Genomic DNA, 27,491 nt, shown 5'->3' with positions numbered 1-27,491 from the left:
TGTAACTGCGTTCTCCTAAGACTATTTACTACTTGTAATATGGTTTGGCCTATTTGTGTTCATGAGTCTTTGTAGCAGTAAATGACAGTTTTCATTTTATTATTGGCTGCATAATGTTTTGATGCTCACTTTCTGGGAAGCCACAGCCTGGGGAGCAAGTATTTGAGACACCTCTTCTACTTCTTATTTTAAAAGCCTGCACACTGGGGACACAGAGGCCGGTGGATCTCTGTGAATTCAACTTTATGCTGACCTACAGAGTAAGTTCCAGGCTAGTCATGGCTACACAGTGGGGCCCAGTCTCAAAAAAAAAAAAAACAAGAACAAAAAAGCACAGATGTTAAAAACAATAAGAAAAACTGTACATAGTCTACAACAAAGTAGTAATGCTTTCTCTTCCTAATTGTAGAAAGACACACTAGGGGAGCTAGCTGCTTCTGTGTTTCAAAGAATGTAAAACAGGAAGAAACTGTGATAAAACTTTAATTTTAAAAATCAAATAATCTTTACATTTAGACATACACATATGCACACACACACACACTATAAATTAAACAACTGAACACACAAGAAATGTACATACTCTGAACAGAAAAGCTATTTAGTGTTAGTTCATGATTAATCCCATGAAGATCTTTACAGTTCCGTGTCCATAAGAACGTTACCATCTTTGTCCTTTACTCTGACTCGACCAGATGTGTACTTTGTCTCTTGGTGGCCATTTGCATAGACAGTTTTAACAGTCCCATCTGGATATTCTCGTCTCTTGAACTGGGCAGTATGGAGCTCTCTTTGGCCATTATTAAACTCTATGATTTTGTTGCCATCACTGTAAAATTTAAACCAGAATATAATTTCTTTAAAAACTATATCAGTAGAACCTACGCATAGTGGCAGGCACATGACTGTAATACCAGCCCTCGGGAGTCGAGGATAGGAGGACAGAGTTCAAGACCAGCCTGAGCTACAGGTGCAAAACAGGGCCCCTAAAATTTAAAACAGAGCTGGAGGTAGCTCAGTGGAAAAATACTTGCCTGGTGGGCATGAGACCTTGGTTCATTCCTCAATAGTATATAAGAATAGAAAGAAAAGAAACACACAAAAGGAAATCTAGCTAAAAGCCTTTTGATTCTGGCGATTATTTCTTCCCCTAAACACACTCCTTGGTCCTCTTCCCAACTGTAATATTTCATTCTAGCTACCAAGTTAGCCTTTACATGTGACCATCAAAGTTTCTTTTAATGGATTTATTTGTATTTTTACTATGAGAAGTGTTCAGCATTTTTCTTCGTTTTTTTCATTTTAAAACTCTTTTTTTTTTTTTTTGGACAGTTTCTTTGTGTAGCCCTACCTACCTGCAGCTCACTATGCAGAGTGCGCTGTCCTCAAACATCCATCAATCCACCTGCCTCCTTAGTGCTGGGAGTAAAGGCTTGTGCATGTCACTATGCCCAACTTAAAGGGGGTCATTCATTGTGTTAAAGTTTAGCTGTTCAGGTTCCTTGGGGGGAGGCTGGGATGGCTCCTTTTTTTCCCCCACTAAATTGAAGACCACCTAAGTACTTTGAACAACAAAACAAATAGTCAGAATATGAAAATATAACACAAAGACATGTTGGGCATGTCTGTGGGACATTCACAATAAATTTCCAGGCTTAGGTTCAAAGTGCCATGACCAACAGAAGCCTGGAAATCAGCAATTTGTAACACAGATGGGCAGGTGTTACTAGCAGAACGTCCTGTGCCACATACACACATTAAGACCCAAATCCATTCCAAGAGTTGGTGCTCTCCTGGGGATCCCTGCCCAGCACAGCTGCATATCAACATCCAGGTGGTTCAGTGGCACACTACATCTTGGGAGCCACTGCTCTGAACTAATTTGGAAACAAGACTGGCTCTGAATTAATCTATGTTGAAGCTAAATGCATAGGTACATACTTTTTATTTCTCTGCTTACTAAACAAAATTTCAAATATAAGAGTAAAAACATTTTAAGTTTTTTCTGATGTTACTCAATGTATAGTAGCTTTCTAATTTTTTCAACTACTGTTTATTTGCATGTGTATCAGATTTCTACACTAAGGGGGAAACACTGCATTGACCAAGTCGGTGTATCACTTGAATCAGTTTTAAGCTTTCTTGGCAATTTGTACCATAGGCTTCATGTTGGTTAGTGTGTTGTTTCCAAAGATGGGATACTTAGTGGTCACATCCTAAGGTAAAGAGGGGAAAACTCAAGAATTGGATGTAGCAGAGCTTCACCAGGGCTGTGATTAAAATGAACTCTATATCATTAGGTTGATTACAGTGCACACCTATAATCTCAGCATGGGGTAGGCAAAGACAAGAAGGTCAGGAGTTCGAGGCCAGCCTAAGCTACAAGAGACTCTGCTTTTAAAAAGTCCCTAGCCAGGCAGTGGTGGCACACACCTTTAATCCCAGCACTAAGGAGGCAGAGGCAGACTGATCCCAGCCTGGTCTACAAGAGCTAGTTCCAGGACAGGCACCAAAAACTACAGAGAAACCCTGTCTTGAAAATCCAGATAGATAGATAGATAGATAGAGATAGAGAGAGAGATAGAGAGAGAGAGAGAGAGAGAGAGAGAGAGATTAGATAGATAGATGAGAGAGAGAGAGAGAGAGAGAGAGAAAGAAAGAAAGAAAGAAAGAAAGAAAATGAAAAGTCCCTCGCAGCCAGGGACCACATAAAGCTAACTTACAGAAATAAAATATTCAGAAGGACAAATAAAAGAGTTTGTTGGTTTTGAAAGGTTTGGATCATATATGTCAAGAGAGTAAACTGTAACAGATTGGGCAGAGAGGTTGAGAATTTAAAAATACAAGCAAGAGAGGACAGGTTCAGTGGCTGTGTCAGCTGCACAGAGGGCAGCCTGCTTCCTGTGCCTCATTCTGCTTTCAGGGTTCACGAAACTTCTGAACAAATCCCTACCTCTCCCTTCCTCTCCTGAGTACTGGGCAGACTCTGTAAACCCCGTTAGCTCACATTGTTTCTTTTTTTTTTTTTTTTTTTTTTTTTTTTTTTTTTTAAACATTTATTTATTTATTATGTATACAATATTCTGTCTGTGTATATGCCTGCAGGCCAGAAGAGGGCACCAGGTGTCATTGCAGATGGTTGTGAGCCACCATGTGGTTGCTGGGAATTGAACTCAGGACCTTTGGAAGAGCAGTCAGTGCTCTTAACCGCTGAGCCATCTCTCCAGCCCAGCTCACATTGTTTCTACACTTGACAGTGCAAGCATGCTTTTGTCAGACTCTGCATTCAATTCTCATTCAGCTCACTGAGACTTCTAGTCACTAGTGTATTTCATTTTGTATTTGGGAGGGTGCAGAGCCAAAGGAATTCTCTACTTTATTCCCTTAAAACAAGGTCTCTCACTAAACTGGAAGCTTGCCATTTGAGCCAGGCTTGCTTACTAATGAGCTTCCAGAACCCACCTATCTTTCCCCTGCCCCATCTCCAATGCTGAGGTTCCGGGAACATGCATCCACGTCGTGTACAGGGTGGTAAGTCCCACTCAAATCTTCATGACTACACAGCAAGTGTTCTTCTCTGCTGAGCCAGATCCCAACCCCAAATGTTTTAGATTTAAAAAAAAAAAAAAAAAAAAGTTGAACCTTGAAAATTTGGAAAATGGAGAAACAGATTTAAGAGGCGGCATACCGTTGCACTCGGACAATTGTGCCGTCTGGAAAGATGCTCTCTTCTTGACCATCAGCAAATAAATTCTTAATAGTTTGGTCAGGGAATGTGATTTCTTTCCTTCCATCTGGGAAATGTTTTTCTGTTTTAAAAATGGTTGTTATCAATATATGTTTTTAAGAAAGGTTAGAATTTAACAAAGTAGACAAAGTGAGTTTGTACCTATTTGTCCACTTGAGAAATGTAAGACTTGAAGGCCTTCCGGGTATGTGGTGTGAGTGGTCTGGGCAGCAGCATAGTAGTAGACCTGCAAAGACATTTGGTCAGTCGCCCCTGCTCCTGAGATGATGCCCCTAGAAGCAGCGCCCTGAGCATACGTACCACTCTCTCATCAGGCATGACCTGCTTCACATCACCATTAAAAAACGTAACAGTGATGCTCTTCCCATCTGCACTCACTTCTTTCCGAGTTCCATTGGGAAACAGTATAACCCGGCACCCATTTTTATAAACCTTTTCTACCTAAAAAGACACAAGGTAAGATTTCCTCCTCAGACCATGCAACAGAGATACGAGGAATCCCCGCCTGTTTACCCATGTCCATATTCTTACAATAAAAAGTGAAACACTTCCTAAAATCAGAAGTAGAGAACACCTTCTGGGTACTTCATCAGGGTCATGCTGCTCTGAGTTAGTTGTTCTGTTCATATTTCATTTATACTAACAGAACTCACCTAAAACAAAATCTCTCCTCATCATCATGGCACCCTACAGGAGACTCAGGAAACATTTATCCTCCTCAGTCCTCAAGGCTAGCCTAAACTTTGGCCATATCCTTTCAATTAATGATGAGGATTGGGGTATAGGAAACAGATCTATCCCTTAGTCACCTCCTCCAAGCAAATATCATTGATGTGCTTTTCACTCGTTTTGATCAGCACACCCCCTTTTTCCACTTAGAAAAGTTTGTAAGGCCAAGACAGAGACCAGAGAGGTGGCTTACAGGGTAAAGGTACTTGCTGTCAAGCCTGAAAAACTGAGTTCAATCCTCAGAACCCAGATGTTGGAAAGAGAATACCAACTCCTGGAAGTTGTACTCTGACTCCCTCATTTGTTCTGTGGCACACACGTGCCCACACAAATAACTGTAAGGCCAAGAACAAACTTGTGCAGGCTGGTAATAGACCTGGCTACAGAAGAGTATTTCAAAGACCAGAGAAGAGAAAATCTAGGAGACCTTCTACTTGTATGTGATTTAAGAATGAAGATAAAGGGTGATATTATGAAATGTTCAAGCCCCACAGTCCTGAAGCTAAGCAGCTCCATAGCCTTCAAGACTCTAGTCACACACCAGGAGAGTCACTGATGGGCTGCATGCATAATGTTCGCCCCTGCTAGTGCAGTGCAGCATCACATGACATGTTTGTGGTGACAGTGTAAGCCTATGCTGAGTTACCAAATAAAGTACATAATACTTGATAACATAAAACAGCTATGTGCTGGTTTATGTGCTTTCTGTGCTATGTTCTCAGCGCATACTCCTATATAAAAGGGTTTACATGAACTCCATACTGTGTGTTTATATCATCACTGTCTCCTGTACTTACGCTCATCTTGTATCACTTTGTTCAACTAGGCCCTCAGGACAATAGCTCTACCATATACATACCTGTGCTCACACACGCATACGCTCATACACGGACATGGCATGCCCCTGGCCTGAGGTAGATGATCTCATTTAGGTCTGTGTAAGCTCATTCTAAGATGTTCCTGTGATAACATAACCTGTAAGAATGCAGTTCTCAGAACAGTCCCTGCTGTCAAGCGACACTCTTCTCAGAGAACAGACCCCTATTTTATGCATGGTTATTTGTACTATACCACATTCACTGTTTTTTAAATGACTTGTTTTTATGAGAATTGGTGTTTTGCCTGCATGTGTGTCTGTGTGAGGGTATCATATCCCCTAAAACTGTAGTTATAGACAATTGTAAGCTGCCATGTGGGTGTTGGGGATTGAGCCTGGGTTCTCTGGAAAAGCAGCCAGTGTTCTTAACCACTGAGCCATCTCTCCAGTCCCATATTCATTACTTTAAATTCATTTACCTTTCCATCAGGATGACTGATTTCTCCCTGGACTTCTTCCTCTTTTTCCTCTTTGTTTTTATATTCAAGATCTGGGAAGTTCACTGGTTCACGAGGCTCTTTGGGCAAGGCAGCCTAGAAGACAAGATATATTAAGCAGTTACAACCTGTACCTACTAAATAAAAGCCATATTCTAAAATTATGTGATACTGTGTCCAGTGTTTGTTGTTATATAAAACAACATTTACAATGTTAAATAAAAACCCTTCTTTATTCCTGGTTTAGAAACTCAGCAAATCCATTTCAATTCTGAATAAAGTATGTTCACATATTTAACAATATAAAAAAATTTACTTGTCCTTTATCCGAGATGCCCAAATCACGAGGAGGCACAGACTTGGCTCTTTGAGATAGATTCCCTGTTAGAATGTAATTATTAGAGTTAGTTTTAATACGTAATGAAAATATTTAATTTTTTGGTCTGGTAAAATATTTCCTTTGGGGGCAGTGAGATAGCTCAGCAGGTAAAGCACTTGCCACAGCCTTGAAACAGTCATCCTCGGGACCCAGTGGGAGGAGAGAACCACCAGCCTTGAAACAGTCATCCTCGGGACCCAGTGGGAGGAGAGAACCACCAGCCTTGAAACAGTCATCCTCGGGACCCAGTCGGAGGAGAGAACCACCAGCCTTGAAACAGTCATCCTCGGGACCCAGTGGGAGGAGAGAACCACCAGCCTTGAAACAGTCATCCTCGGGACCCAGTGGGAGGAGAGAACCAGCTTCCACATACCCACACCAGACACAGAGCATTTCCTTTATCAGTGCTGTTTTATCTAACCCTACCTTCTTGTTTATTTATTTATTTGTGTGTATGTGTGAGTCTGTCTGCCAATATACAATGTACTCAGGCATTCGGGTACCAAAGGAAGCAGGAAGAGGGCATCGGATCTCCCAGAGCTGGAGTTACAGGCAGTGGTGAGCTATCCAGTGTGAGTGCTGGGAACAGAACTTGAGTCCTGAGAGCTCCATCACTGAGCCATCCCTCTAGCCCTGCCTTAAAAGGTCCCAAACCGCCAGCATCAGCAGTTCCATACAATAATGGATTTAGAAAACACCAACATCTGAAAGGTTAGTTTATGGACGATAGAAGAGTGCAGAGGCTGGCTGTAAGTCCACCAGAGGGCACATGGGAGCCAGGGGTCTGGTGCCAGCAGGATGTGTCCTCTGTTTGCACAGGACCCAAGAATGGCATTCTTTAACTCACAGGGCAAGTGTGCAAATTACATTATACAACCATAACTGCCACATTGTTTCTACCCTTTAACTCCATCAGAGATGAGCTACTTCTCCCTTTTTATAGATGAGGAAATGAGACCAAGGCAGAGAGGATAAATTACTGTATCTCTAAGGCAGAACCAGAATTAGTGCCCTGCCAGCTGATTACACACCGAATTCTCTGTTATAATCTAATATGAAACTGAACCCTCAAACTATCTACAGCTGGACCAGGGACAGGAGCACGCAGAGATTTCTAGGTGCAGGCTCGTCTGCAGTACTGTACAGACAGGCGTGACAGAGGGAGAAAAACTAGATAACAAGTGGTCTTGAACAGATTTCACAGGTGCTGTGGCTCATAACCTGATAAGGGAAAACTTAAAACACAGGAGGCTAGAGAGATGGCTCAGCAGTTAAGACCCTGACTCAGTTCCCAACATCCACAGAGCAGCTACCAACATTCTGTAACTCTAGTTCCAGGGGATCCAGTATCCTCTTCTGGCCTCTGCAGGCACCAGGCAGGCATGTGATGCACATGCCTACATGCAGGCAAAACATCCATACACATACTTTTAACAAAACAAACGCCACCATGCAAGGAAAAAAAGAGGCCCTGCAACATTAATAATTTTGATAAAAGAGATAATGAGCAGACACAGGCCAGCCTTAGCTTCATAGCAAGTTCAAGGGTAACCTAAACTCTGTGAGACCCCATTTTTTTTAAGGGTTTGACAAGTAATAGACTAAGAAAAGATATTTGTGATAAAGGTAGATCAGAATGGTTAAAGTCCTAAATAAGTTATTTTCAAAAGAAATCCATGGCTGAGTTGAGTTGTAAAGCACCTGTCTTGAATACATGAAGCCCTGGGTTTCAATTCCCTGTAACTGGGGGGAAATTCATATAGCTAACCAGCAAAGGCAGTGGTGTTCAATGTAATTAATAAGAAAAATGCAAATTAAAGCAATGATAACAAGAGTTATACATTTACCTAGCTATTAAAAACTAAAATCTGACAGAGTTGAATATTGGGCAAGAGTGGAACCAGGTACTTTCCTAGCTATTGAGAGTACAAAGCCAGGGCTAGTGAGGTTCAGTAAAGAAACACAACTGCCAATCTAGAGGACCACGTGGAAGGACAACACTGACTCCTACAAGTTGTCTTCTCAGTCCACATGTGCAGCTCACAAGCAACACAATAAATGTGATAAACTGTAAGAGTGTACTCGTATGTTTTGGGAATATTTTGGTACAATCTAGTGGCATTAAAGATACTCTACCAGTTGCCCAGTTAGGCCAGCACTTGCTATGTCCTAGAAAAAACGTGTATTCCAGTTACAGACAAGAATGTCCATGATATTGATGCAGCGCACACTGATTAATACAAGTGAATTTGTTGACGCTGGAGAGACAACCCAACATTTAAGAGCACTGGCTGATTTTGCAAAGGACCTGGGTTCAGTTCTCAGCATGCACCTGGCAAACTCATAACAATTACAGAAAGAAACAATGTGAAACAATTTATCAATTGTATGGGCCCATGAAGGTTTTTGTTTTGTTATTTTTAATGTTTGTTTCTTTTTCTAATTTTATTTGAATTTTTTATGTATGAAAGCTTTGCAGTATACCAACATGCAGGAAGAGGGTATCAGAGCCTATTACAGATGGTTGTGAGCCACCAAGTAGTTGCTGGGAAATGAACTCAGGACCTCTGGAAGAGCAGTCAGTGCTCTTAACCTTTGAGCCATTTCTCCAACCCTGAGCACATATAGTTTAAAAGATTACATGGAATGCTATTAGGAATTATCTGAGGAGTAGGACCAATAGAGAGACCCCCCCCTAAAGAGATACACCCCCTACGCATACAGACACACAGGCACACACGGTTCAAGTTTCTCCAGGAAATTTATGATGAGGTAGGGAAAGGCTACATACAGTACAGGCTCCAGCGGAGGAATGGGCCTCAGAAGAGCACTCAGTTCTGACAGCTTATCTCACAACTGAATACATGCATATTTCCTGGCCTTTGTGTATAGTCTAATTTAACCATTACAGTTTGCACAAGCTATAAATGAATCCACTTTCCTTTACAAGTCTGTTCCCTAACTCCTTTTGAAACGGGAACTAAGGCAGCATCTTACATGCTGGTGATGCAGAGGCTCAAGATCATTCATTTAATTCCTAGACTACAGTCTTCTCTCATGCTGCTGCTCCCATCCACCTCGCTCTAAACCAGTCTCACTTGGCGGCCCAGATTGGCCTGAACTTGTAGTGATCCTCCTGCCGGTGGAGCAACAGGTGTGGTCACCACACTCAGCTCAGATTCTCTATAAGTTCTGAAATATAAAAGGGCCATGCAGCCTCTTACCTTGTGCTGGCAAATACTTTTTCTTACATTTTTCTACCTGGGCTCTTGAAGAAACATGGCTCTTTTGAAATTGAATAGATGAATTCTATAATATGAGACAATTTTAATATAATTATTAGTCTACATTTCATGTCACTGAGTAAAATTAACTCATTTAAGAGCTGTTCATCTGCACTCCCACTTAACACAGCAGGCCAGATGAATAATTGGTGGCTATCTAGGAATGAACCACACACTCTCCCCCAACTCAAGACACACAGCAGACCTTCATATCAGCCTCTTCCATAAGCTGACCTCTTGTCCCCACTGGTTCATGAGGTTGCTTGATACTTCCCCCATTCCCAAATTTGTCCCCATTACCAGCACTGTCAGGTTCTCCCCACCACCAATCTGTGCTCTGTCTGGCCTTAGCTAGGACAATCCCAGAAGTTGCCACCATCAATTCTAACAATACCGCCAATAAACAGGTGCACAAATCACAAAGATTTAGACTGTGGGGTGGCCCACCAAACAGTTCACCAGGTATTCTTCTAAAGAGTCAGGGTTGCTTCATAAAATGGTAAAGTATTTAAAGGCCAGGAGGCCATGATTTCTACAGCTCTTTTCCACTGCTTTGGCCACACACAAAGCATGGTGAGGTGTTCAGAGCAATGGCAGTTTGGGGCTTCATCACACCCCTTTCATCTCTTCACTAGGAAGCTTCCATGATGAAGTACAGAGGAGGACAAGCAAATGCCTCTTCCAGAGTACTGTGTGGTGATAGTGATATTTCCTTTGTATTATTTTTCAAGACAGGGTTTCTCTGTAGCTTTGGAGCCTGTCCTGGAACTAGCTCTTGTAGACCATGCTGGTCTCTAACTCACAGAGATCCACACCTGCCTCTGCCTCCCGAGTGCTGGGATTAAAGGTGTGTGCCACCACCACCCAGCTCATTTGTGTTTTAATAAAAGTTTGCCTGAAAGATCAGAGTAAAACAGCTGCACTGATCAGCCTTACAAACCAGGCGGTGGTGATGCAACACCTTTAATTCCAGTAGCTACACTAGTTTGCCATAGGAACCAGGCAGTGGTGGTGCACACCTTTAATTCCAGGCCTAGAGAGGAATATAAATTGGGAGGAGACAACTCTCTGTCAGTCTCATTCAGAGATTCCTAGAGACAGGATCGCCATTTCGGACTGAAGTAGAGGTAAGAGCCCATGGCTGGCTGTTTTGCTTTTCTGACCTTCAGGTTGAATCTCCAATATCTGTCCCTGGGATTTTATTAATACTATAGTACTGTATCCTGTCTTTGCAGATCATTCCTCTAAACTCTCTTCCAGTCAATGTTCACAGCCTAGAACACACAAAGGCCTAACAGTCTCTTGATCCATACATGTTTGGTACATCCTCCACCTGTAGCCTTCAGCTACAGCTTCATTCATGGTTCATGACAGTTACTCTTGCCCATTGCAAACCTGCATCCTCCTCCCCTGTGAGTAGCATTCACCTTTGCCACAATCCAGCTCTACACCAAAAGAGTTCAACAACAACAGCAGTTATCATTTGGATCCATGGTCTTCCACTCATGTGCCCCCACTGCAGCCACAAACCAGCCTTCCTGCTATCCTAGTTTGCTTTCTATGGTTGTGATAAAGACTGTGGCCAAACGCTGGGGGAAGGGAGTGAGGGTGTCCTAATTACAGTCCACCACTAAGAAAAGCTACGGAAGGAACTCAAAGTAGGAAATGAGGCAGAGCTAGATCACAGAGCAACACCGCTTACTTCATGTAGTTGGCTTGCTTATACTAGTCAGGACCACCTGCCCAGCAGTAGCCAGGCCTACAGTAGGCTGGGCCCTCCCTCATTAATCAAGTAAATGCCCACACCAACTAACCTACAGGCCAATGTAATGGAAGCATCTTCTTAACTAAGGTTCACTTGTTCCAGGTGACTATAGTTTGGCCAGTATACCGCCATAAGACCTTTGGTTTCCACTCAAACAACTTCCCCACATCTACCTTCTGCCTCCTCTTCCTTTTAGATCAGGTGAGCATGCTCCTGTTTTCCTGAGAAAGAGCTTTTGGGGATTTCCCACCAGCTGCCACTATGCATCAGCCTGGTCTGGGCTTGCCACAGACTATGCCTAAGCAGTGCCGTCTTCCCTGAGTGAGACTAACCTGTTCCTTCTACAGTAACAAAATCCTCCCCCCAGCCACTACCTCAATCCCTTCACCCACGATCAACGGCTCTACAGGAATCTTAAGCTCTACCACGTCTTCCCTCTTTCCACAGTCAGCACTCCAGGGTTAGAGTCTTAATGTGCACATCTTTCTGGGCTTAGAAAATAACCTGGCCAATTTAGTCCTCAACAGGCACAGCAGGCCACTCTGAATCTCAAGGTACTGTCCCTTGACTCAGGATACCATGACGGCCTTCTCCCTCCCCACTCTCTGGCCGGTCATCCTCGTGACTTTACCACTGCTTTATCACTAAGCCAGCTCTTTTCCACAAGTACCTCATGAAGCACAAATTCTAAATGTATCAAGTGTCGTCCCCAACCTGCACTTTCTCTAACAGCATCCAGGGCAGCACTCTACATGATAGCTAGGAGGCCTGCCAGGTTTACCTCATCATTCCTGGGCACCATGGTAGTCTGAATAAGAATGGCCCCCATTGGGTCATATATATGTGAACACTTGGTTCCCAGATGGTGGAACTGTTTGGGAAGGATTAGGAGGTGTGGCCCTGTTGGAGGAGGTGTGTCACTGCGGATGGGCTTTGAGGTTTCAAAGTCCACCCCATTCCCAATGACCTCTTTCTGTCTCTTGCTTGAGGATCAGGATATAAAATCTTAGCTACTCCTCAAGCACCATGCCTGCCTGTTGCCATGCTCACCACCATGATATTTGCAACTATGAGCCTCAAATTAAATGCTTCTTTTATAAGTTTCCTTGGTCACGAAGTTTTGTCATAGCAATAGCAAAGTGATTAAGACAAGTGATAAACTAACTACACATCATCCAGAATTCCCTTCCTGAACAAATTCAAGTTGACATGTGTAACTACAGTGCTTTTGACTTGTGCAGTTATCACCCCTGAACATTTCCTGACTTTTGAGTCTTGAGAGAGTCCTCCTGGATCTGTTAAACACTAACTTCTCACCCTTTGGATCCACCACTCCATTTCCTGGCTTTATGAGTTTAAATGAACACACATTTACCATCACTCTGATTTGGCAAAACCAGCTCCCCCAAACCTACCGTGGCGTCATCCTTTTTTGTGGCTGTCACGTACTGGGCCTTGGGGCTGCTCTCAATAGCCTCTGCTCTCTTCCAGGCCTCCAGTCGGAATCTTTCCATTACCTTTATCTCTTCTCGGAGGTCTGTATTCTCTTTGACTAGCATTTCTATCTGGCTTCTAAGGCGACCATGTGCACTTGACCATTTTGTCTCCTTCCTTTTCAGATCTTCCTGTAAATCTGTTATTTGCTGTTTCAGAGCCTCTCAAAAGAAAAGTTATTAGAATTAATGCAATGGGGAAAGAGATACATCAATAAAACAAAGTGTCAGCCCACCTCTGCAGGAGAAGAGGCCTAGACAGTAAATGACACTGGGGTTTTCAGGAGCTGGGATGTGGAAGTCAGGTCAGTGCTCACCTGACACTGTCAACAATGAGTGAAAAGCCAGGAGAAAGCAGAGCAGCACTGAGTGTGGTGTGAGGGAGCGCAGCATAACCTAACCACTACTAAAGCAGCAGCAGAGAAAAATGACGGGAACTCCTGCACAGAAGACTGGGGGATCCATGAGTGAACCCGTCCAAAGGTGAAGAGTGACTTCTCACTGCTCGGTCAGTTCCAAATTACATCCCTTGTTCAACGCCCAATCCCCTCGCACTATGCACTTGACTAGTCTTTTAAAAATACTGTCAGCCAGGCGATGGTGCATGCCTTCAATTTCAGCACTAGGAGGGCAGAGGCAGGCAGATCTCTGTGAGTTCAAGGCCTGCCTGGGCTACAGAATGAGTTCCAGGACAGCCAGAGCTGTTACACAAAGAAACTCCATCTCGAAAAACTGGAAAAAAAAATAATGAAAATTAAGAAAATGATGGCGGAATGTGACTCAACAGTGAAGTGCTTGCCAGGCAAGTACAAGATGCTGGGTTCGAACCCCAGCGGCACAGTGAGAAGGAAGTAGGGAAGGGAGGGACAGGAGTGGGGAGCGCTGGGAATATACTTAGAAGCAGAACAATGGCGTATGTATGAGAGCCTAGGTTCAATCCCAAACAGTAAAAAGAGGAAGACATGAGCTCTTCTAGATGGATTAAGTGAAGTAAGTGAAGAAACTGCAGGGGTACGCAAGGAAATCACGACTAGAGTCAGGACAGAATGTCATCAGTGGTTTGGAAACTACAGCAAGCTCGGAGAACAGCACACAACAGTCTACCAATACTATTGGCAGGCCATTTCATTGAGCACAGAGTGACTGAGAGTTGAACTAGGATTATTGGGGTCGGCAGTGGAGAGAGCCCCAACATTTCCCAGCAGAAGGGAAAGTGCTCCTCTTGTACCCTGGAGACTAGTGAAGCAGGCTCGCCTCACAGGGCTGAGACGTGGCTTTCAGTGCCTGCCTGGTTAGTGTTAGTACCTCTACTTCATAAAATTGAAAGGGAAGGAACACTGTAAGGTTCATTCATTCTGTGAAACCAGTATTACTCTGATACCAAAACCCATACAAGCACACAGCAAAAATTCACATTTGTGTAGTTTCAGGCCCCATCTTGGGTTTCAGGATCCTCAGTGCTGAGGACTGATTGAGCCCTGGGGTTTAAGAATGCCAGGCAAGTGCGGAGTTAGATCCTCAAGCTTGAAAATTCTCAGTAAAAGTATATACCGACCAAATTAAATAATACTTTAAGGCTATACAATATGATCAAGCTGATTTCATTCCAGGGGTCCAGGGGTGGTTAAATATATAAATTCATAAATGCAATACAACACATAAATAGATTCAGGAACAGAAATCCAATGTTCGCCTCAATGAATACAGAAAGTCTTAGACAATATTCAATATCCTTCATAATAAAATCCCTGAAGAAACTAGGAACAGAATCCTAGAGCAATAAGACAGGAAAAATAAAAGTTGATACAAATAAGGAAGAAATTCAGGTTGTCTCTCTGTGAAGAAAACATGAACCTATCTAAAACCCTAAAGCCTCTACTAGAAAACTTTCAGATATGACACATTCAGCAGAGTTACAGGATATATAGTCAATATACAAAATATAACTAATTCACTAATACATTAATCTCATTCACTTGGGAACTTAGCAGAAATCAGGAAAACAATCTGGTAAAATAGTGTATGTCTGTATGTATGTCAGAGGCTGTGGAAATATGCAGCAATGGCTGTATATTTGAATGACTGATGAAAGTTAATCCTGTCCAGGAAGGTCTGCAGGACCACTGACTCTGGAAACTTGCTCACCTTTGCTAAGGCAGCTTGGTGTCTCCCCAATACCTGCATTGTAGTGTGTACTCTCATGTGATGTGTATGTGTAATCTCACGATTGCATCTCAGTCTTATGGGCACATACATCTGTGGGTGATCAGGAAGACGACTTCTCATTTAACTATATAGTTTTGATGTATTTACTATTTATATTATATACTTGAATATTTTACTGGGACATGCTTCATAACTAAATCTATTTGTCCCACAAGGATTGTAGACACTTAAAAGCCTGCCTTGTTCCTTTGCTCAGACTAAGTTAGCTCACTTTCACCTCAAAACAAATTCAAAACTAGACTAAAGTCTTTCTGTAAATGGATCGTAAGTTTGGAACTTTGCAGCTATGCACAGGGTCAGAGTCACAGATATCTAACCAGGTTGCTACACAGGAAGCCGAGACAGTAGGATCTCAAAGCCAGTGTGGACTGTGCAGTGAAATCCTGTCTTAAAAGCAAATATATAATAAAATAAAATCCTAAGTAACTAATGCTTCAGGTGTGCACATGGGATGACATTTGTCAGATGAATGATGGCATTGCCCCTAGGTGCCATGCAACATGGAGAAAAAAGAAAGCATAGGCTGGAACCCACAGCACTAATATGAAAAGTATGGAAAGCAGGTGAGCTCACATTTTATGCAGGAAATAGCGGACAGCCATGTGAAACTGTGGTGTTGAGAAGCTGAGGCTGTTAAAGTGTAATATATTTACTAGGTTTTTATACTTAGTTAAATGAGTTTTCTCCTTAGAAAGCTTTGCATGTGTCAATGTATAGCATATCATCTGGTTTTCCAAGGTTTATAGTTCTAATAAAAATTCATGCCAGGCGGTAGTGATGCACACCTTTAATCCCAGCACTTGGGAGGCAGAAAGAGGTGGGTCTCTGAGTTCAAGGCCAGCCTGGTCTACCAAGTGAGTTCCAGGACAGGCTCCAAAGCTACAGAGAAACCCTAAGGGGGAAAAAAGGCATTCATGGAGTTGGAGAGATGGCTCAGTAGTTAAGGTCACTGGCTGCTCTTCCAAAGGACCAGGGTTAGATTACCAGAACTCACATGGTGGTTCACAACCATCTCTAACTCTAGTCCCAGGGGTTCTGACACCCTTTTCTGATCTTCAGGGTCTGCACATATGTAACACACATACATTCATGTAGGCAAAACACTCATACACATAAAAATATATAGTAATAAAAGAAATGGATTTATTCTTTTTAACTGCTCCTTTCCTCTGATCATGCCCATGTCCACCTCTGCGATGCAAAGAACCATTATTTGCCCTGTCATTCTGTAAGTTTTGGAACTAAACCCCTAGTTAGTATGTGGGCATAAATGACTATGAATGAAAAGAACTAGCCGGGTGGTGGTGGCGCACGCCTGTAATCCCAGCACTCGGGAGGCAGAGACAGGCGGATCTCTGTGAGTTCGAGACCAGCCTGGTCTACAAGAGCAAGTTCCAGGACAGGCTCCAAAACCACAGAGAAACCCTGTCTCGAAAAAACCAAAAAAGAAAAAAAAAAAAAAAAAGAAAAGAACTAGCAGCGGTCACTGTGTGACAGGTCAAAATGAGGGCACAACATGGAACTGGGGCACATTCGAGTTCTGGCTTCTGGGTTGCACAGGATCTTTGCGGGAATTCTGCTAGTCTAAAGGACTGGTGACTGTATCTCTCAGAGTCGGACCGAGATGTTCGGATGCAGTGTTGTAGACACCCAGTTTTCTCCCCACACCCCCTTCTTGAGGTGGGGTTTCACCCTGTACCCTTTTCTACCTTGACCTTCTAAGGGCTAAAATTAGTAACACACATGATAGCCAGTTCACACTTTCTTTCTGAGACATCAAATAGCTCTAATGGGTCTCTTACAAGATTGCCATCTTTGTTAGCCCTTGACTGTGCTGTAGAACCAGATACCTGTATTTCTTCACGCTCCTTCTTATCTGGAAATGTCCTTGCAGCTGCTGTGTACTTTTCAAAGACTTTGCGTTCCTTTTGTAGTTTCCTTGTCTCCTCCTTTTTATACTCTTCTATTCGAGCCAGTTCTCTTGCCTTTTGTTGCTCAAAGTCAGCAATTTCTTTCCTACAACAACAAGCCACGATGTCACGGGATAGTCTCAGTATAATGATCCGTGTGTACCCAAGTGTGATAATATACACCTTTCTTTCTAGCACTGGGTGGCACAGAGTAGATACAGGATCCTTTGAGTACCAAGAACTCAATACTAGCCTGAGCAACACAGTGAGACAGATCTCTGTCTCAAAACTAAAGAAGGCCCTGATGCTAAATCCTAAGGCCCTAATCACCAATGCTAAAAATAAAAAATAAATAAATAAATAAAAATAAACACCATCAAAATGGAACCCAGAGCCAGCCTGAAAGTTACTGATCCAAGTGAATCCACCTACAATGCACTGGCCTCAAAGATTAGCCAGTATGCTTTCCCTAACATTCATTCAGCAAGCATCTACTAGGTACCTACTGTGAATCTACAAAATGAGACACCACAGCCTCTTACATGCAATGGAAAAAACAAACAGTAATAGCGCCAGCAAGATGGCTCATCAGCTGAAAGTGCTTGCTGCACAAATCTGACGACTTGAATCAGATCCCATGGTGGACAGAGAGAACAGACTCCTGAGAACTGTCCTCTACTACACTGGCCCCATGGCGTGCCTAAACCTTGCAGTCTCACACACACAACACATACATGATACACACAAGTAATAAAAAGGAAAATAAATGTTTGAAACATTAGAAGCAGTAAGGAGAGAGCCAAGAAGTACCACATGTACACAGAAATGCTATGAGGAAAAGCTGGTGGAGCAGGGAACTGGCGAAACTGTCCTTCCAACCTAAACCAAGCCAAGAGGAGGCAGCAACCTCAGAACTCTGCGGTCTACTAAAGGTGCATCAGGTATACACAGGTGAAGAAAGCCAGGGCTGGAAATCAGTTGCAGCATTCCCTAGGATCTACTAGTAACCCCTTTTATCCCAGGCCTCTGGCAGACAGTTCTAGGAACTGTCATCCATCCGGAGGCACCCTACTGGTGCCAGGCTGAGAAAACTAGACGCCATGTGCTTTGATCTGTCCCACAACTCACTGAGGGGCAGGCAGAGCCAGACCCATGTTTCAGCATCCTTCCCAGGGAGGCTTGTTGAAGGACTGTAGAGACAAAGCAGCTCATGGGGGTCAAGATGGCTAACTAGAAGCACCCAGCACTCACCTGCTTCTCCACAAAGAAGAACTAAAGCAACGGGTATATTGCTCACTGAGTGAGCAATCACAGAACACTGGAAATCAGCAGGAGAAAAATGGTCACCTGGACCAGGCAGGTGAGACTGCTCAGAGGGGAGGGCGCTTGCTACTAAGTCTGACAACCTGAGGCTGATCCTCAAGACCCACACAGTAGAGACAAGAGCTAGTTCCAGTAAAGGCTCCAAAGCTATAGAGAACCCTAACTCGAAAAAAAAATTGTTTGGTTTGGTTTTTGAGACAAGATTTCTCTGTGTAGCCCTGGCTATCCTGTAACTCAGTCTGTAGACCAGGCTGGCCTCAAATTCAGAGATCCTCCTGCCACTGCCTCCCGAGTGCTGGGATTAAAGGTGTGTGCCACCACAGCCAGCAATGAATATAAATTTAAAAATTCATTTAGAAAAGGAAACCTTGTAAGATGTAGACATCTAGAACAATGGTGTAACAAAAACAAAATACTCTGCTATTACTATGACTACCCCAGTTTCACAGACAAGGACTCTGCTCTGCACCGGGTGGGTGAGAGAGGCTCAGCAAACTCAAGCATACAGATGTTCCCAGTACTACCTGCTGGTAAGTTTCAGTTTCCACAGGCTTATTATCCACTAGATACATAACCTGAAATCTTCACAGCAGTACTGCTTTGGAAAAGGACATCATATCTCCCAGGGAGCCAGAGATTCCTGTCTGTTCCCATCTCGGAAACCCACAGACATTGTACTACACTGACACAGCAGTAGCTGCCTCAGGAAACAAAGCTGGCAGGAATAGTGGCTGACTCAAGCCCAGAGTGCCCCATAACACAGGAGACTGCTGTTTACACAGAGGGGATATACCCTTAATTAAAAATATATTGATAGAACAGAAAGTTGTCCTTTTTTCATTTATACTTGTTATTTAAAGTGATCAAAACTTCTAACACAGCACTTGGGAGGCAGAGGCAGGCGGATCTCCGTGAGTTCGAGACCAGCCTGGTCTACAAGAGCTAGTTCCAGGACAGGCTCCAAAACCACAGAGAAACCCTGTCTCGAAAAAAACCAAAAAAAAAAAAAAAAAAAAAAACTTCTAACACAGTCTTAAAGAAACAAATCATTGTATTTTCTCTTCTCACAGATACAAACTTACCTCAGTTTTTCCAAGGCACTTTCTCGTTCAATTCGAAGTTTAGCTAAAGATGTATTCTCAGCTTTAAATTTTTCTATTTCTGATTCCAATTCAATAACTTTCTCTCTCAAAACCTGAGATCGAACACTGTCACCTATAAAAGAGACGATAAACTCTGAACTTTACAGGAGCCTTACAACAAACACTGGCTATCTGTGAACACTAGAGCCAAGAAGGTTTATCATTGAACCTGTCATCATATTGCAGAGGAAACAAAACTTCAGACAGCAGAGAAGGAGGGAACAAAGGAGACCTAGCTTTCTAAAAGAACCAAGGTGGACTGCTGCATACCTGCAGTCCTGGCACTCGGGAAGCAGAGGCAGGAGGTACTGTAAGTTCAAAGCCAGCTTGTTCTACATAGTGAATTCCAGATCAACAAAGGACTGTTATTACAGGTAAAAAGAAACTAACATGAGATCTTAAGGGATAATCAATACCCAAACCAAAATGTAAGCTTTATTATTATACCAAAGAAACACAGCTGAGCATGGGTGTACACCTGTACTCCTGGCACTCTGGAAATGGAGAGAACAGGATTGCAAGTTTAAAGGCCGCTTGAGGTACATAGCTAGTCCAGGTCAACTGGTCACCATCCTGTCTCAGACACACACGGGAACAGGGGGAGGGAGGACAAATTCAGATTTTTCCTTCACCCCTTAAGACTCAGTTTCCATCTGGAGTCAATCTTGACTTATAAGTCATTTGAGTTCAAGCTGGACGTTTTCCAATAACCTTGAGGGCTGTGAGAGACTTCTGATTTAGCCCATGGGAAAGAGTATTTTGGCCATGAGAAAGGGACTCTATCTAGTAGAGCTGACACCAAACCACAGGAATGTCAAGACAGAAAGTAAAGCTGCTTCCCCTCACCCAGGGACAGGAATGGTCTTGTGGTTAGACAGACTGACCACGCTATGCTTTGTTCTGTCTTTGCATATAAGCAAATTCTGAAATAAGCTCTGGACTGCTTGGCTGTTTCAGCATGACGGAACAGACCTCAAGATTTTATCCTGTGTTTTCTGTCCCAGTTTCTTTTATCTGACATTTCCTTAGCCTTAATGTCCCCCCAATCCAGGAACCCTAGCTGACTTTGTGGGAGCGAGCTCCTACAATCTAGTTTGCTATTTTAAAAGTAAATAGCTAAATTTTTAAAGTATTTTTATTATTTTAAGTTATATGTAGGTATGTATGTCTATATGTAGATATATACATGTGAGTGTGGTGCCCACTGAGGCCAGAGGCATCAGACCCCCCGTCCAGCCCCCAGAGCTAGAGTTACAAACAGTTGTGAGCCACCTCATGTGGGTGCTGGAAACGTCCTTTGGGCCTCTGTAAGAACAACTGTGCTCTTAACTGAGCCATCTCTCTCCAGTGAATGCTTTTACCCTTCAGCTTCAGCAATCAGTTCATCACTTAGTTCTATACCCCTGAAAGATACATCCACAAAATATGTCCCCACTCATAAGAAAAGCACATAGGAAAAGCATCTACAAGGAAAACCCCCCAAACAGCATGGAATTTACCTTTGGAAATTTTAGTTATAAATGTTTTGCTTTGTTACATTTTTAAGCATTCAAATTTCCTACAAAAGTATTATTTTTATTTCAAATTGGTTAAATTATAATTTCTGTTTAAACCATCCAATACTTTTAGCTAGATATTTAGAGTTTATGTGTATGTTAGAATAATCTTAAATTTTTACCTTAAACAAAGGGTAAGAAAAGATGACTCAGCTGTTAGGAGTACTTGCGACTCTTCCAGAGGATCTAAACTTGGTTCCTAGCACCCATTCACAACCACCTATAGTATCAGCTTAGGGGACTGAATGCCGTCTTCAGGCCTTCTCGGGCACCCACATAAATATGGAATACACATAATGTGGGATTTCCCTCTGTATGCTGTGATTACCATTAATAAATAAAGAAACTGCTTTGGACATATAGCAGGGCAAAACTGAGTTAGGCAAGGAAAACTAAACTGAATGCTGGGGAAGAAAGGGAAGAGCCAGAGAGAAGCCGGTAAGCCACAGCCACGGGGGGGGAACACAGATTGATAGAAATAGGTTAAATTAATATGTAAGAGTTAGCCATTAGCTAGAGTTAATGAGCCAAGTATTAATTTAATTGATACAGCTTCTGTGAGATTATTTCAGGGCTGAGCAGCTGGGAACCAACAAGCGGCCCCCTTCTTACAACACACACACACACAATTCTTTTTTTCTCTAACAAGCATGTTTTCATTTCTGTAGAAATAATATTCTAATACATACATACTCATATATACACTTCTCTATGTGTAGATTGTTTCAGAATGCATAAATGGGATGCATGGTAATGTTTGTGCCACCATGAAAGGGGGTAAGGCCAAGTATAAGGAAGGGAAAAACTGTAAATTTATAGCACACTCTCATACATACACAGGCACACTGCACCTTATCAACAATTTAGAATTTCTCAGTTTCAGTTCCTAGCAGCCAACTACAAGCCACAAATATTTGATGGACAACTTCTGAAATTATTTTTAAGCTATACTCCATTCTGAGTAGCTGTACAATGTCACACTGAAACATCACCCTTCTGTTCAGTGTACATCCATGCAACTCACAAAGTCACTTAGTACCAAGATTAGGGTATCAAATCCACTGTTGCGGAATTGTAATGTCTACATTTAAATAACCCTTTATGGCCCCAAAGGACAAGGGTAGTGGTACTGGCAACTTGACTGTGCCAAAGATAAGCTGCATGAAAATGATATGGACATAAAAAGACAAACTACAGTGCAACGGCCCGTGCCTGTAACATTTTCTCATGCCTTGACTTACCTGGTGGTTGGTCTTGACTCATGTTTAACTTGGGTTCATTTTCCAAGTGTGAATCTATTTTGGGCTTTGGTTTCAGAGAAGGGAAGAATTTCACCATCAAGTCAGATGGAGGAGGGGGGCTTCTGCTCCTGTCGGACTTGCTGAAGTCCTCTCCCTTCTTGACTGGCGCAACCTTCCTTTTGATTGTTTTGTCCAGAACACATACTTCACTCTTACTGGGATACTGTGTCTGGGGTGTATCATATATGGCTTCATCTCTGAGAATAACATTATGTTTACATGAGTTCTCCTCAAGGTCTGTCCAAGATCTTTCATCATCAAAGTCAATTTTACTCACATCTTGAGATGAGGGGAATCTTGATGGCTCAGATACTTTATTTTTCAAGCTTTCGACTATGACGGACTCGTCACTGCTATACTCTTTCTCAGACAGGTCCAGATCAGCATCTCTCCATTTATCTTCTTGAGTCCCAGTGTCCCTAAAAGGTCCTTTAGCACTGCAGACTTGTGGGCTGTCCTCTTTGTTGCTGAAGACCCTGTCCCCAGCCTCGGGGGACGGTTTTATGGTAACATCAGGCTGCTCCTCAGAGTCGGTGTTGCTCTCACTGTTGGCAGCATCGTCGTCACTTGCACCCCAGCAACGCTGACTTCCACAAGGGCTGGTTTGGAAGGCTTTCTTACTAACTTCCCAGGACAGTTCCCTCGAGCCATCAGCTGAGGACCCTGGCTCCAGTGGCAGGAGTATGGCCTCACTCTTCCTCTCACAGGCAACATTATCACTGTTGCTCCTCTGCCCACTGGGATCCATCTGATGCGCGTTCTCCTGCCGCACAGCTTTGACAGGAGTAGAAGACATCCTGTGACCTCTGTAGAGCTGTTGATCCCGTTCTAAGATTTTCAATACAAATGAGGAATTACTAGAAAATGATATTTCATCAGCAGCCCGTTCCAAAAATAAAAATTCATCTAATTCTAGGTTTTCCTTTTCTTTTTCTCGTTCCCAATTCTCTAACTTTTTCTGAAGAGAAATGTCGAGGGACGATTCTGTGTCTTTCCCTGTCTCATTTCTCAGGCTCTTAGAAGTCACACCGTCAACTAGCCCTGTGGAAAGAGGAAGTCTCTCTCTCCCCTGTGTCTTGCAGCCAGCATCACAGGACTTTATACATGCAGGTACATTTTCCTTATTATTAGCTTGTACATTTCTTTCTAATTTGATCTGGTGTCTAAGTTGTCCATCACATTTCTTCCCCATCTGTACTTTCGGTCCTGGTGGAGAGAGACTTTCCCTCATGTTGATCTTGGTCACTTTGGATTTCTGACTGAGTGGGGCAGAACCAGCCTTGGTTCTGGCTTTACTGTCCTTTTTAACAGTGGGAGTCTCTGCACACAGGTCTTTATTTATAAGAGCAGTTTTCCTCGACAAGTGTTGTCTATCTACTTTACATACTGACTGGTCCTCCGGTGGGCTCTGGTTATTCACTGGTTTACTCTCTTTTCCTTTTTGAAACTTAGATTTAGCATTAGTAAACCTGGCTAAACCTTCGCCTCGTTTTAAAAATGGTTGCTTGGGTTTTGTTTTCGTTAGCAATGGTCCTTCCGCTTCCTAAAGTAAAAAGACAAAATCCAGTGAATGTGCGTACACGAGTGATCTCAGTCATTCCCAGAGCCAGTCGCCACTGGAGAACCACCACCACTTCATGGAAACAGCACTACTCACCTGCAGCCGCTTCCGTTTCAGTTCTTGCTCCTCCAGTCGAATCTGCTCTTCTAAGTAGTCCTCGAACGTCTGTCTCTGTTCTCTAAGGGCAGCTTTGATGGGCCTGGTCATGAGACAAATGGCATGGCACTCAGCTTACAATGGGAGCAGTTTATACTCTGTAGCACGATACAAACACAGAGACAGATATCGGTGCAACCTGAAGGTCAGAAAAGCAAAACAGCAGCCACTTCTTACCTCTACCTTTGTCTGAAATGGTGATCCTGCCTCCAGGAATCTCAGAATGAGGCTGTGTGTGTGAGAGCTGTCTCCTCCCGTTTTATATTCCTCTCTAGGACTGGGATTAAAGGTGTGTACCACCACCGCCTGGTTTCTATGGCAAACTGGTGCAGCTACTGGGATTAAAGGTGTGTGTCACCACTGTCTGGTCTGTAAGACCAGCTTTTTAAGCACATCAAGGACTTCCTTTAAGATGTACACAGTGGGGCTGGAGAGATGGCTCAGAGGTTAAGAGCACTGACTGCTCTACCAGAGGTCCTGAGTTCAATTCCCAGCAACCACATGGTGGCTCACAACCATCTGTAATGAGATCTGGTGCCCTCTTCTGGCCTGCAGGCATGGAGGCTGAACACTGTGTACATAATAAATAAATATTTAAAAAAAAAAAAAGATGTACACAGTGGTACACACCTGTCATCTCAGCAAATGTAGGGCCAGTCAGAGCTGCACAGTGAAACTCTGTCCCAAACAACACAGGGTTGGCAAGATGGCAACAGGTAGAAGTGCCTGCTGAGCAAGCCCTATGACCCGAGTTCGATCCCCAGAATCTACAGTGGAAGTAGAAAACTGAATCCCAAACCTTATCCTCCACACATGTACTGTGGCAGACATGTGCTTCCTATGTGCTCGTAAGCATGTGCGCGCACACACACACACAGAGTATAAAGAAGAAAATAAAATTTAAGCAAAATACACAAAAGACTTCTATTTACCTTGTCCTTTGAAAATCTAATGAAATCTACAACCTTCTCTAAACCCCAAATTACAGAAATGAGTAACTTTGAACAGGACTTGGGGGACTAAAGAACCCCTCTGAACTCCATCCACTGACCACAAACATTCGCTGTATAAAGTAGCATATTCACTATTTAACCTTAAACATTTTATATATACAATATAAAATACCTGATATATTAGGTATATACTTTTAAATTAAGGAAGGTCCTTAATATTTTAAGTAGTGCCATAATCAAAAGTTATTTGCTCTATAATATATATAAGAAATTTAAAGGTATTTTTCAAAGGGCCTATTTAAAAGATACTTTTATTTGAAATAATGTTTTTGTTCTCTAACTTAAACTAATTATACAATTTTAATTTATAACTACACCAAATGTGAAATTTCAACATCTGGTTTTCCTTTTCTCCACAACTGCATTTAAGATATATTTTTTTTAATGAGAGGGGGCGGTCAAGGTCATACTGTATATTCCTAGCTGTCTTCAGATTTTGCTGTGTAGCTTCAGTGCCTAAGATTATAGGCTTTGAGCCATAATGCCCAGCAGAAGGGTTTGTTTTGTTTGTTTTTAAGTTCGTCCAGTACATGGCGACTTGAACTGTCCTATTTCCCAACCAGGGTCTCTTGATTGACAGATGCAACAGCTTATGTCATCAACTTTGTTCATGGAAGCATATCCAAGTGAAAATAAGAAAAGCATAGATCTTTTGAACATAGTACTCAATAATGAAAAAATACCAAATGGCTTCATTTCTTATTACTTTGAATATGAGTCATACCTTTCTTCAACATTAACCACTTCTGAGGAATCTCCATTTTTTCCTAAGTTCACATTCTTTCCTTCCTCACTCTTCCCCATCCTCTTTTCCCAGCATGGCAAAACACCTTCTCCTAGAATAAAAATTAGGAACAATTTAGTTCAAAAAATGCAGAATAAAGTTTTAGACATCAGACAATCACAAGGTACTACATAATACTAGGGCCTTGGATTTAGCTCAGTGTAGAACACTTGCCTGTATACCTAAGGTTGATCCCCAGCAGCACAAAAACAAAAGACAGCACATATAAAAGAAAAATACAGCCAAGTGGGTTGACACACACCTGTAATCCCAGCACCTGGGAGGCAGAGACAGGAGGACTGCCATAAACTCAGGTCAGCCAGGTTATATAGCAAGACCCTATCTCAAAAAACAAAAGAAAAAAATGTATTCCAAAAATTTTAGAAAATTCAAGGGTTTTTTTTAAAAATTAGATAAAGAAAAAATATAAAACAATTAAGATACCTAACATTCTTCAAGAAGTTGTGTTTTAAAAAGTAGGGATGTTTACTGGGTAGTAGTGGCACACACCTTTAAATCCAGCACTTGGGAGACAGAGGCAGGAAGATCTCTGAGTCCAAGGCCAGCCTGGCTTACAGAGTGAGTTCTAAGACAGCCCAGGCTACAGAAAAATCCTGTCTCAAAAAAACAAAAAACAAAACAAAACAAAACAAAAAAACAGAAGGAAAGGGCATGTAATTTTCCATATCAATAAGTAACTCTAGGTTAGGAAAGAAAGTATTAGGCATAAAGAGAATTAATTCTAAATGCTACATAGAGACACTTCTTATTATGCTGTGTTCTTTTTGTAACATAAATTACCAAAAAAATCATAAAAACACATTAAATTTTTGAAATGTTGAAAATAACTTTATCTCCACAAAATGTATTAAATAGATATATTATCTGATAGTTATTCTAATAATGATGATTATAGAACATACCAAATTTTTCCATGGCGAATAGAAAAAAAAAGTATTATATAATATTCATAATTGCAAAAAAGTAAAAAGAAAAGAAAAAGCCAGGCGGTGGTGGTGCACGCCTTTAATCCCAGCACTCGGGAGGCAGAGGCAGGTGGATCTCTGTGAGTTCGAGGCCAGCCTGAGCTAGAAGAGCTAGTTCCAGGACAGGCACCAAAAAGCTACAGAGAAACCCTGTCTCGAAAATCCAAAAAAAAAAAAAAAAAAAGAAAAAAAGAAAACGGGATACTGTAAGGAGAAGCGGGCTGTGTCCTGCCACCCGGCTAGCTAAACCCCCAAAATAAAACACTGCCTGGCCCATTATCTCTAGCCTCTTATTGGCTAACTCTCACATATTAGTTTAACCCATCTCCATTAATGTGTATCGTCACTTGACTGTGGCTTACAGGCATGAGTCTAACCAGCATCCGTCTTGGGCAGGAAAACCATGGCATCTGCCTGTCTCTGCTTTCTTCCTCCCAGAATTCTGTTCTGTCGTCCCTGCCTATCTAAGTTCCTGCCCTATCAAAAGGCCAAGGCAGTTTCTTTATTCAACCAATGAAAGCAACACAAATACAGAAGGCCCTCCTACTCCAATGGGACAAGAAGCATGGTTGTTACTTTTTTTTATTGCTTGACTGAGGAAATGGGTGTGGCACACACCTTTAATCCCAGCACTCAGGAGGCAGAGGCAAGTGGATCTCTCTGTGTCTGAGGCCAGCCTGGTCTAACAAAGCAAATTCCAGGACAGCCAGGGCTACATAGAGAAATACTGTCCCCAAAATCAAAACAAAACAAAACAAAAAAAAACCCTCTGGCCATGCTAGCATGAGGACTGAAGTCTGGCTCTCCAGAGCCCCCCCTAC

General features: G+C 42.4%; 1 protein-coding gene across 1 annotated transcript in view; it reads right to left on the bottom strand.

Moving 5' to 3' along the window:
* Positions 1 to 477: 477 nt before the first annotated feature.
* Positions 478 to 27,491, bottom strand: part of Cenpj (centromere protein J) — a 42,708-nt gene continuing 15,694 nt past the window's right edge. The window contains exons 5-17 of the mRNA XM_041634217.1: positions 25,625 to 25,736; positions 23,828 to 23,930; positions 22,111 to 23,713; positions 19,254 to 19,386; positions 16,789 to 16,954; positions 12,635 to 12,874; positions 9,395 to 9,479; positions 6,108 to 6,172; positions 5,774 to 5,887; positions 4,049 to 4,189; positions 3,890 to 3,974; positions 3,689 to 3,809; positions 478 to 829 (exon numbers count right to left, since the gene is read on the bottom strand). Coding sequence (XP_041490151.1) covers positions 637 to 829; positions 3,689 to 3,809; positions 3,890 to 3,974; positions 4,049 to 4,189; positions 5,774 to 5,887; positions 6,108 to 6,172; positions 9,395 to 9,479; positions 12,635 to 12,874; positions 16,789 to 16,954; positions 19,254 to 19,386; positions 22,111 to 23,713; positions 23,828 to 23,930; positions 25,625 to 25,736 — 3,161 coding nt within the window. The 3' untranslated portion in view covers positions 478 to 636. The remainder of the gene's footprint in view (positions 830 to 3,688; positions 3,810 to 3,889; positions 3,975 to 4,048; positions 4,190 to 5,773; positions 5,888 to 6,107; positions 6,173 to 9,394; positions 9,480 to 12,634; positions 12,875 to 16,788; positions 16,955 to 19,253; positions 19,387 to 22,110; positions 23,714 to 23,827; positions 23,931 to 25,624; positions 25,737 to 27,491) is intronic.

Source organism: Microtus oregoni, unplaced genomic scaffold, assembly GCF_018167655.1.
Source record: "Microtus oregoni isolate MIOR12 unplaced genomic scaffold, Mior012 000045F_ref0000178, whole genome shotgun sequence".
NCBI classification, from domain to species: Eukaryota; Metazoa; Chordata; class Mammalia; order Rodentia; family Cricetidae; genus Microtus; species Microtus oregoni.
Note: the sequence above shows the minus strand (reverse complement) of the source record. Positions and strands in the feature narration are given on the sequence as shown.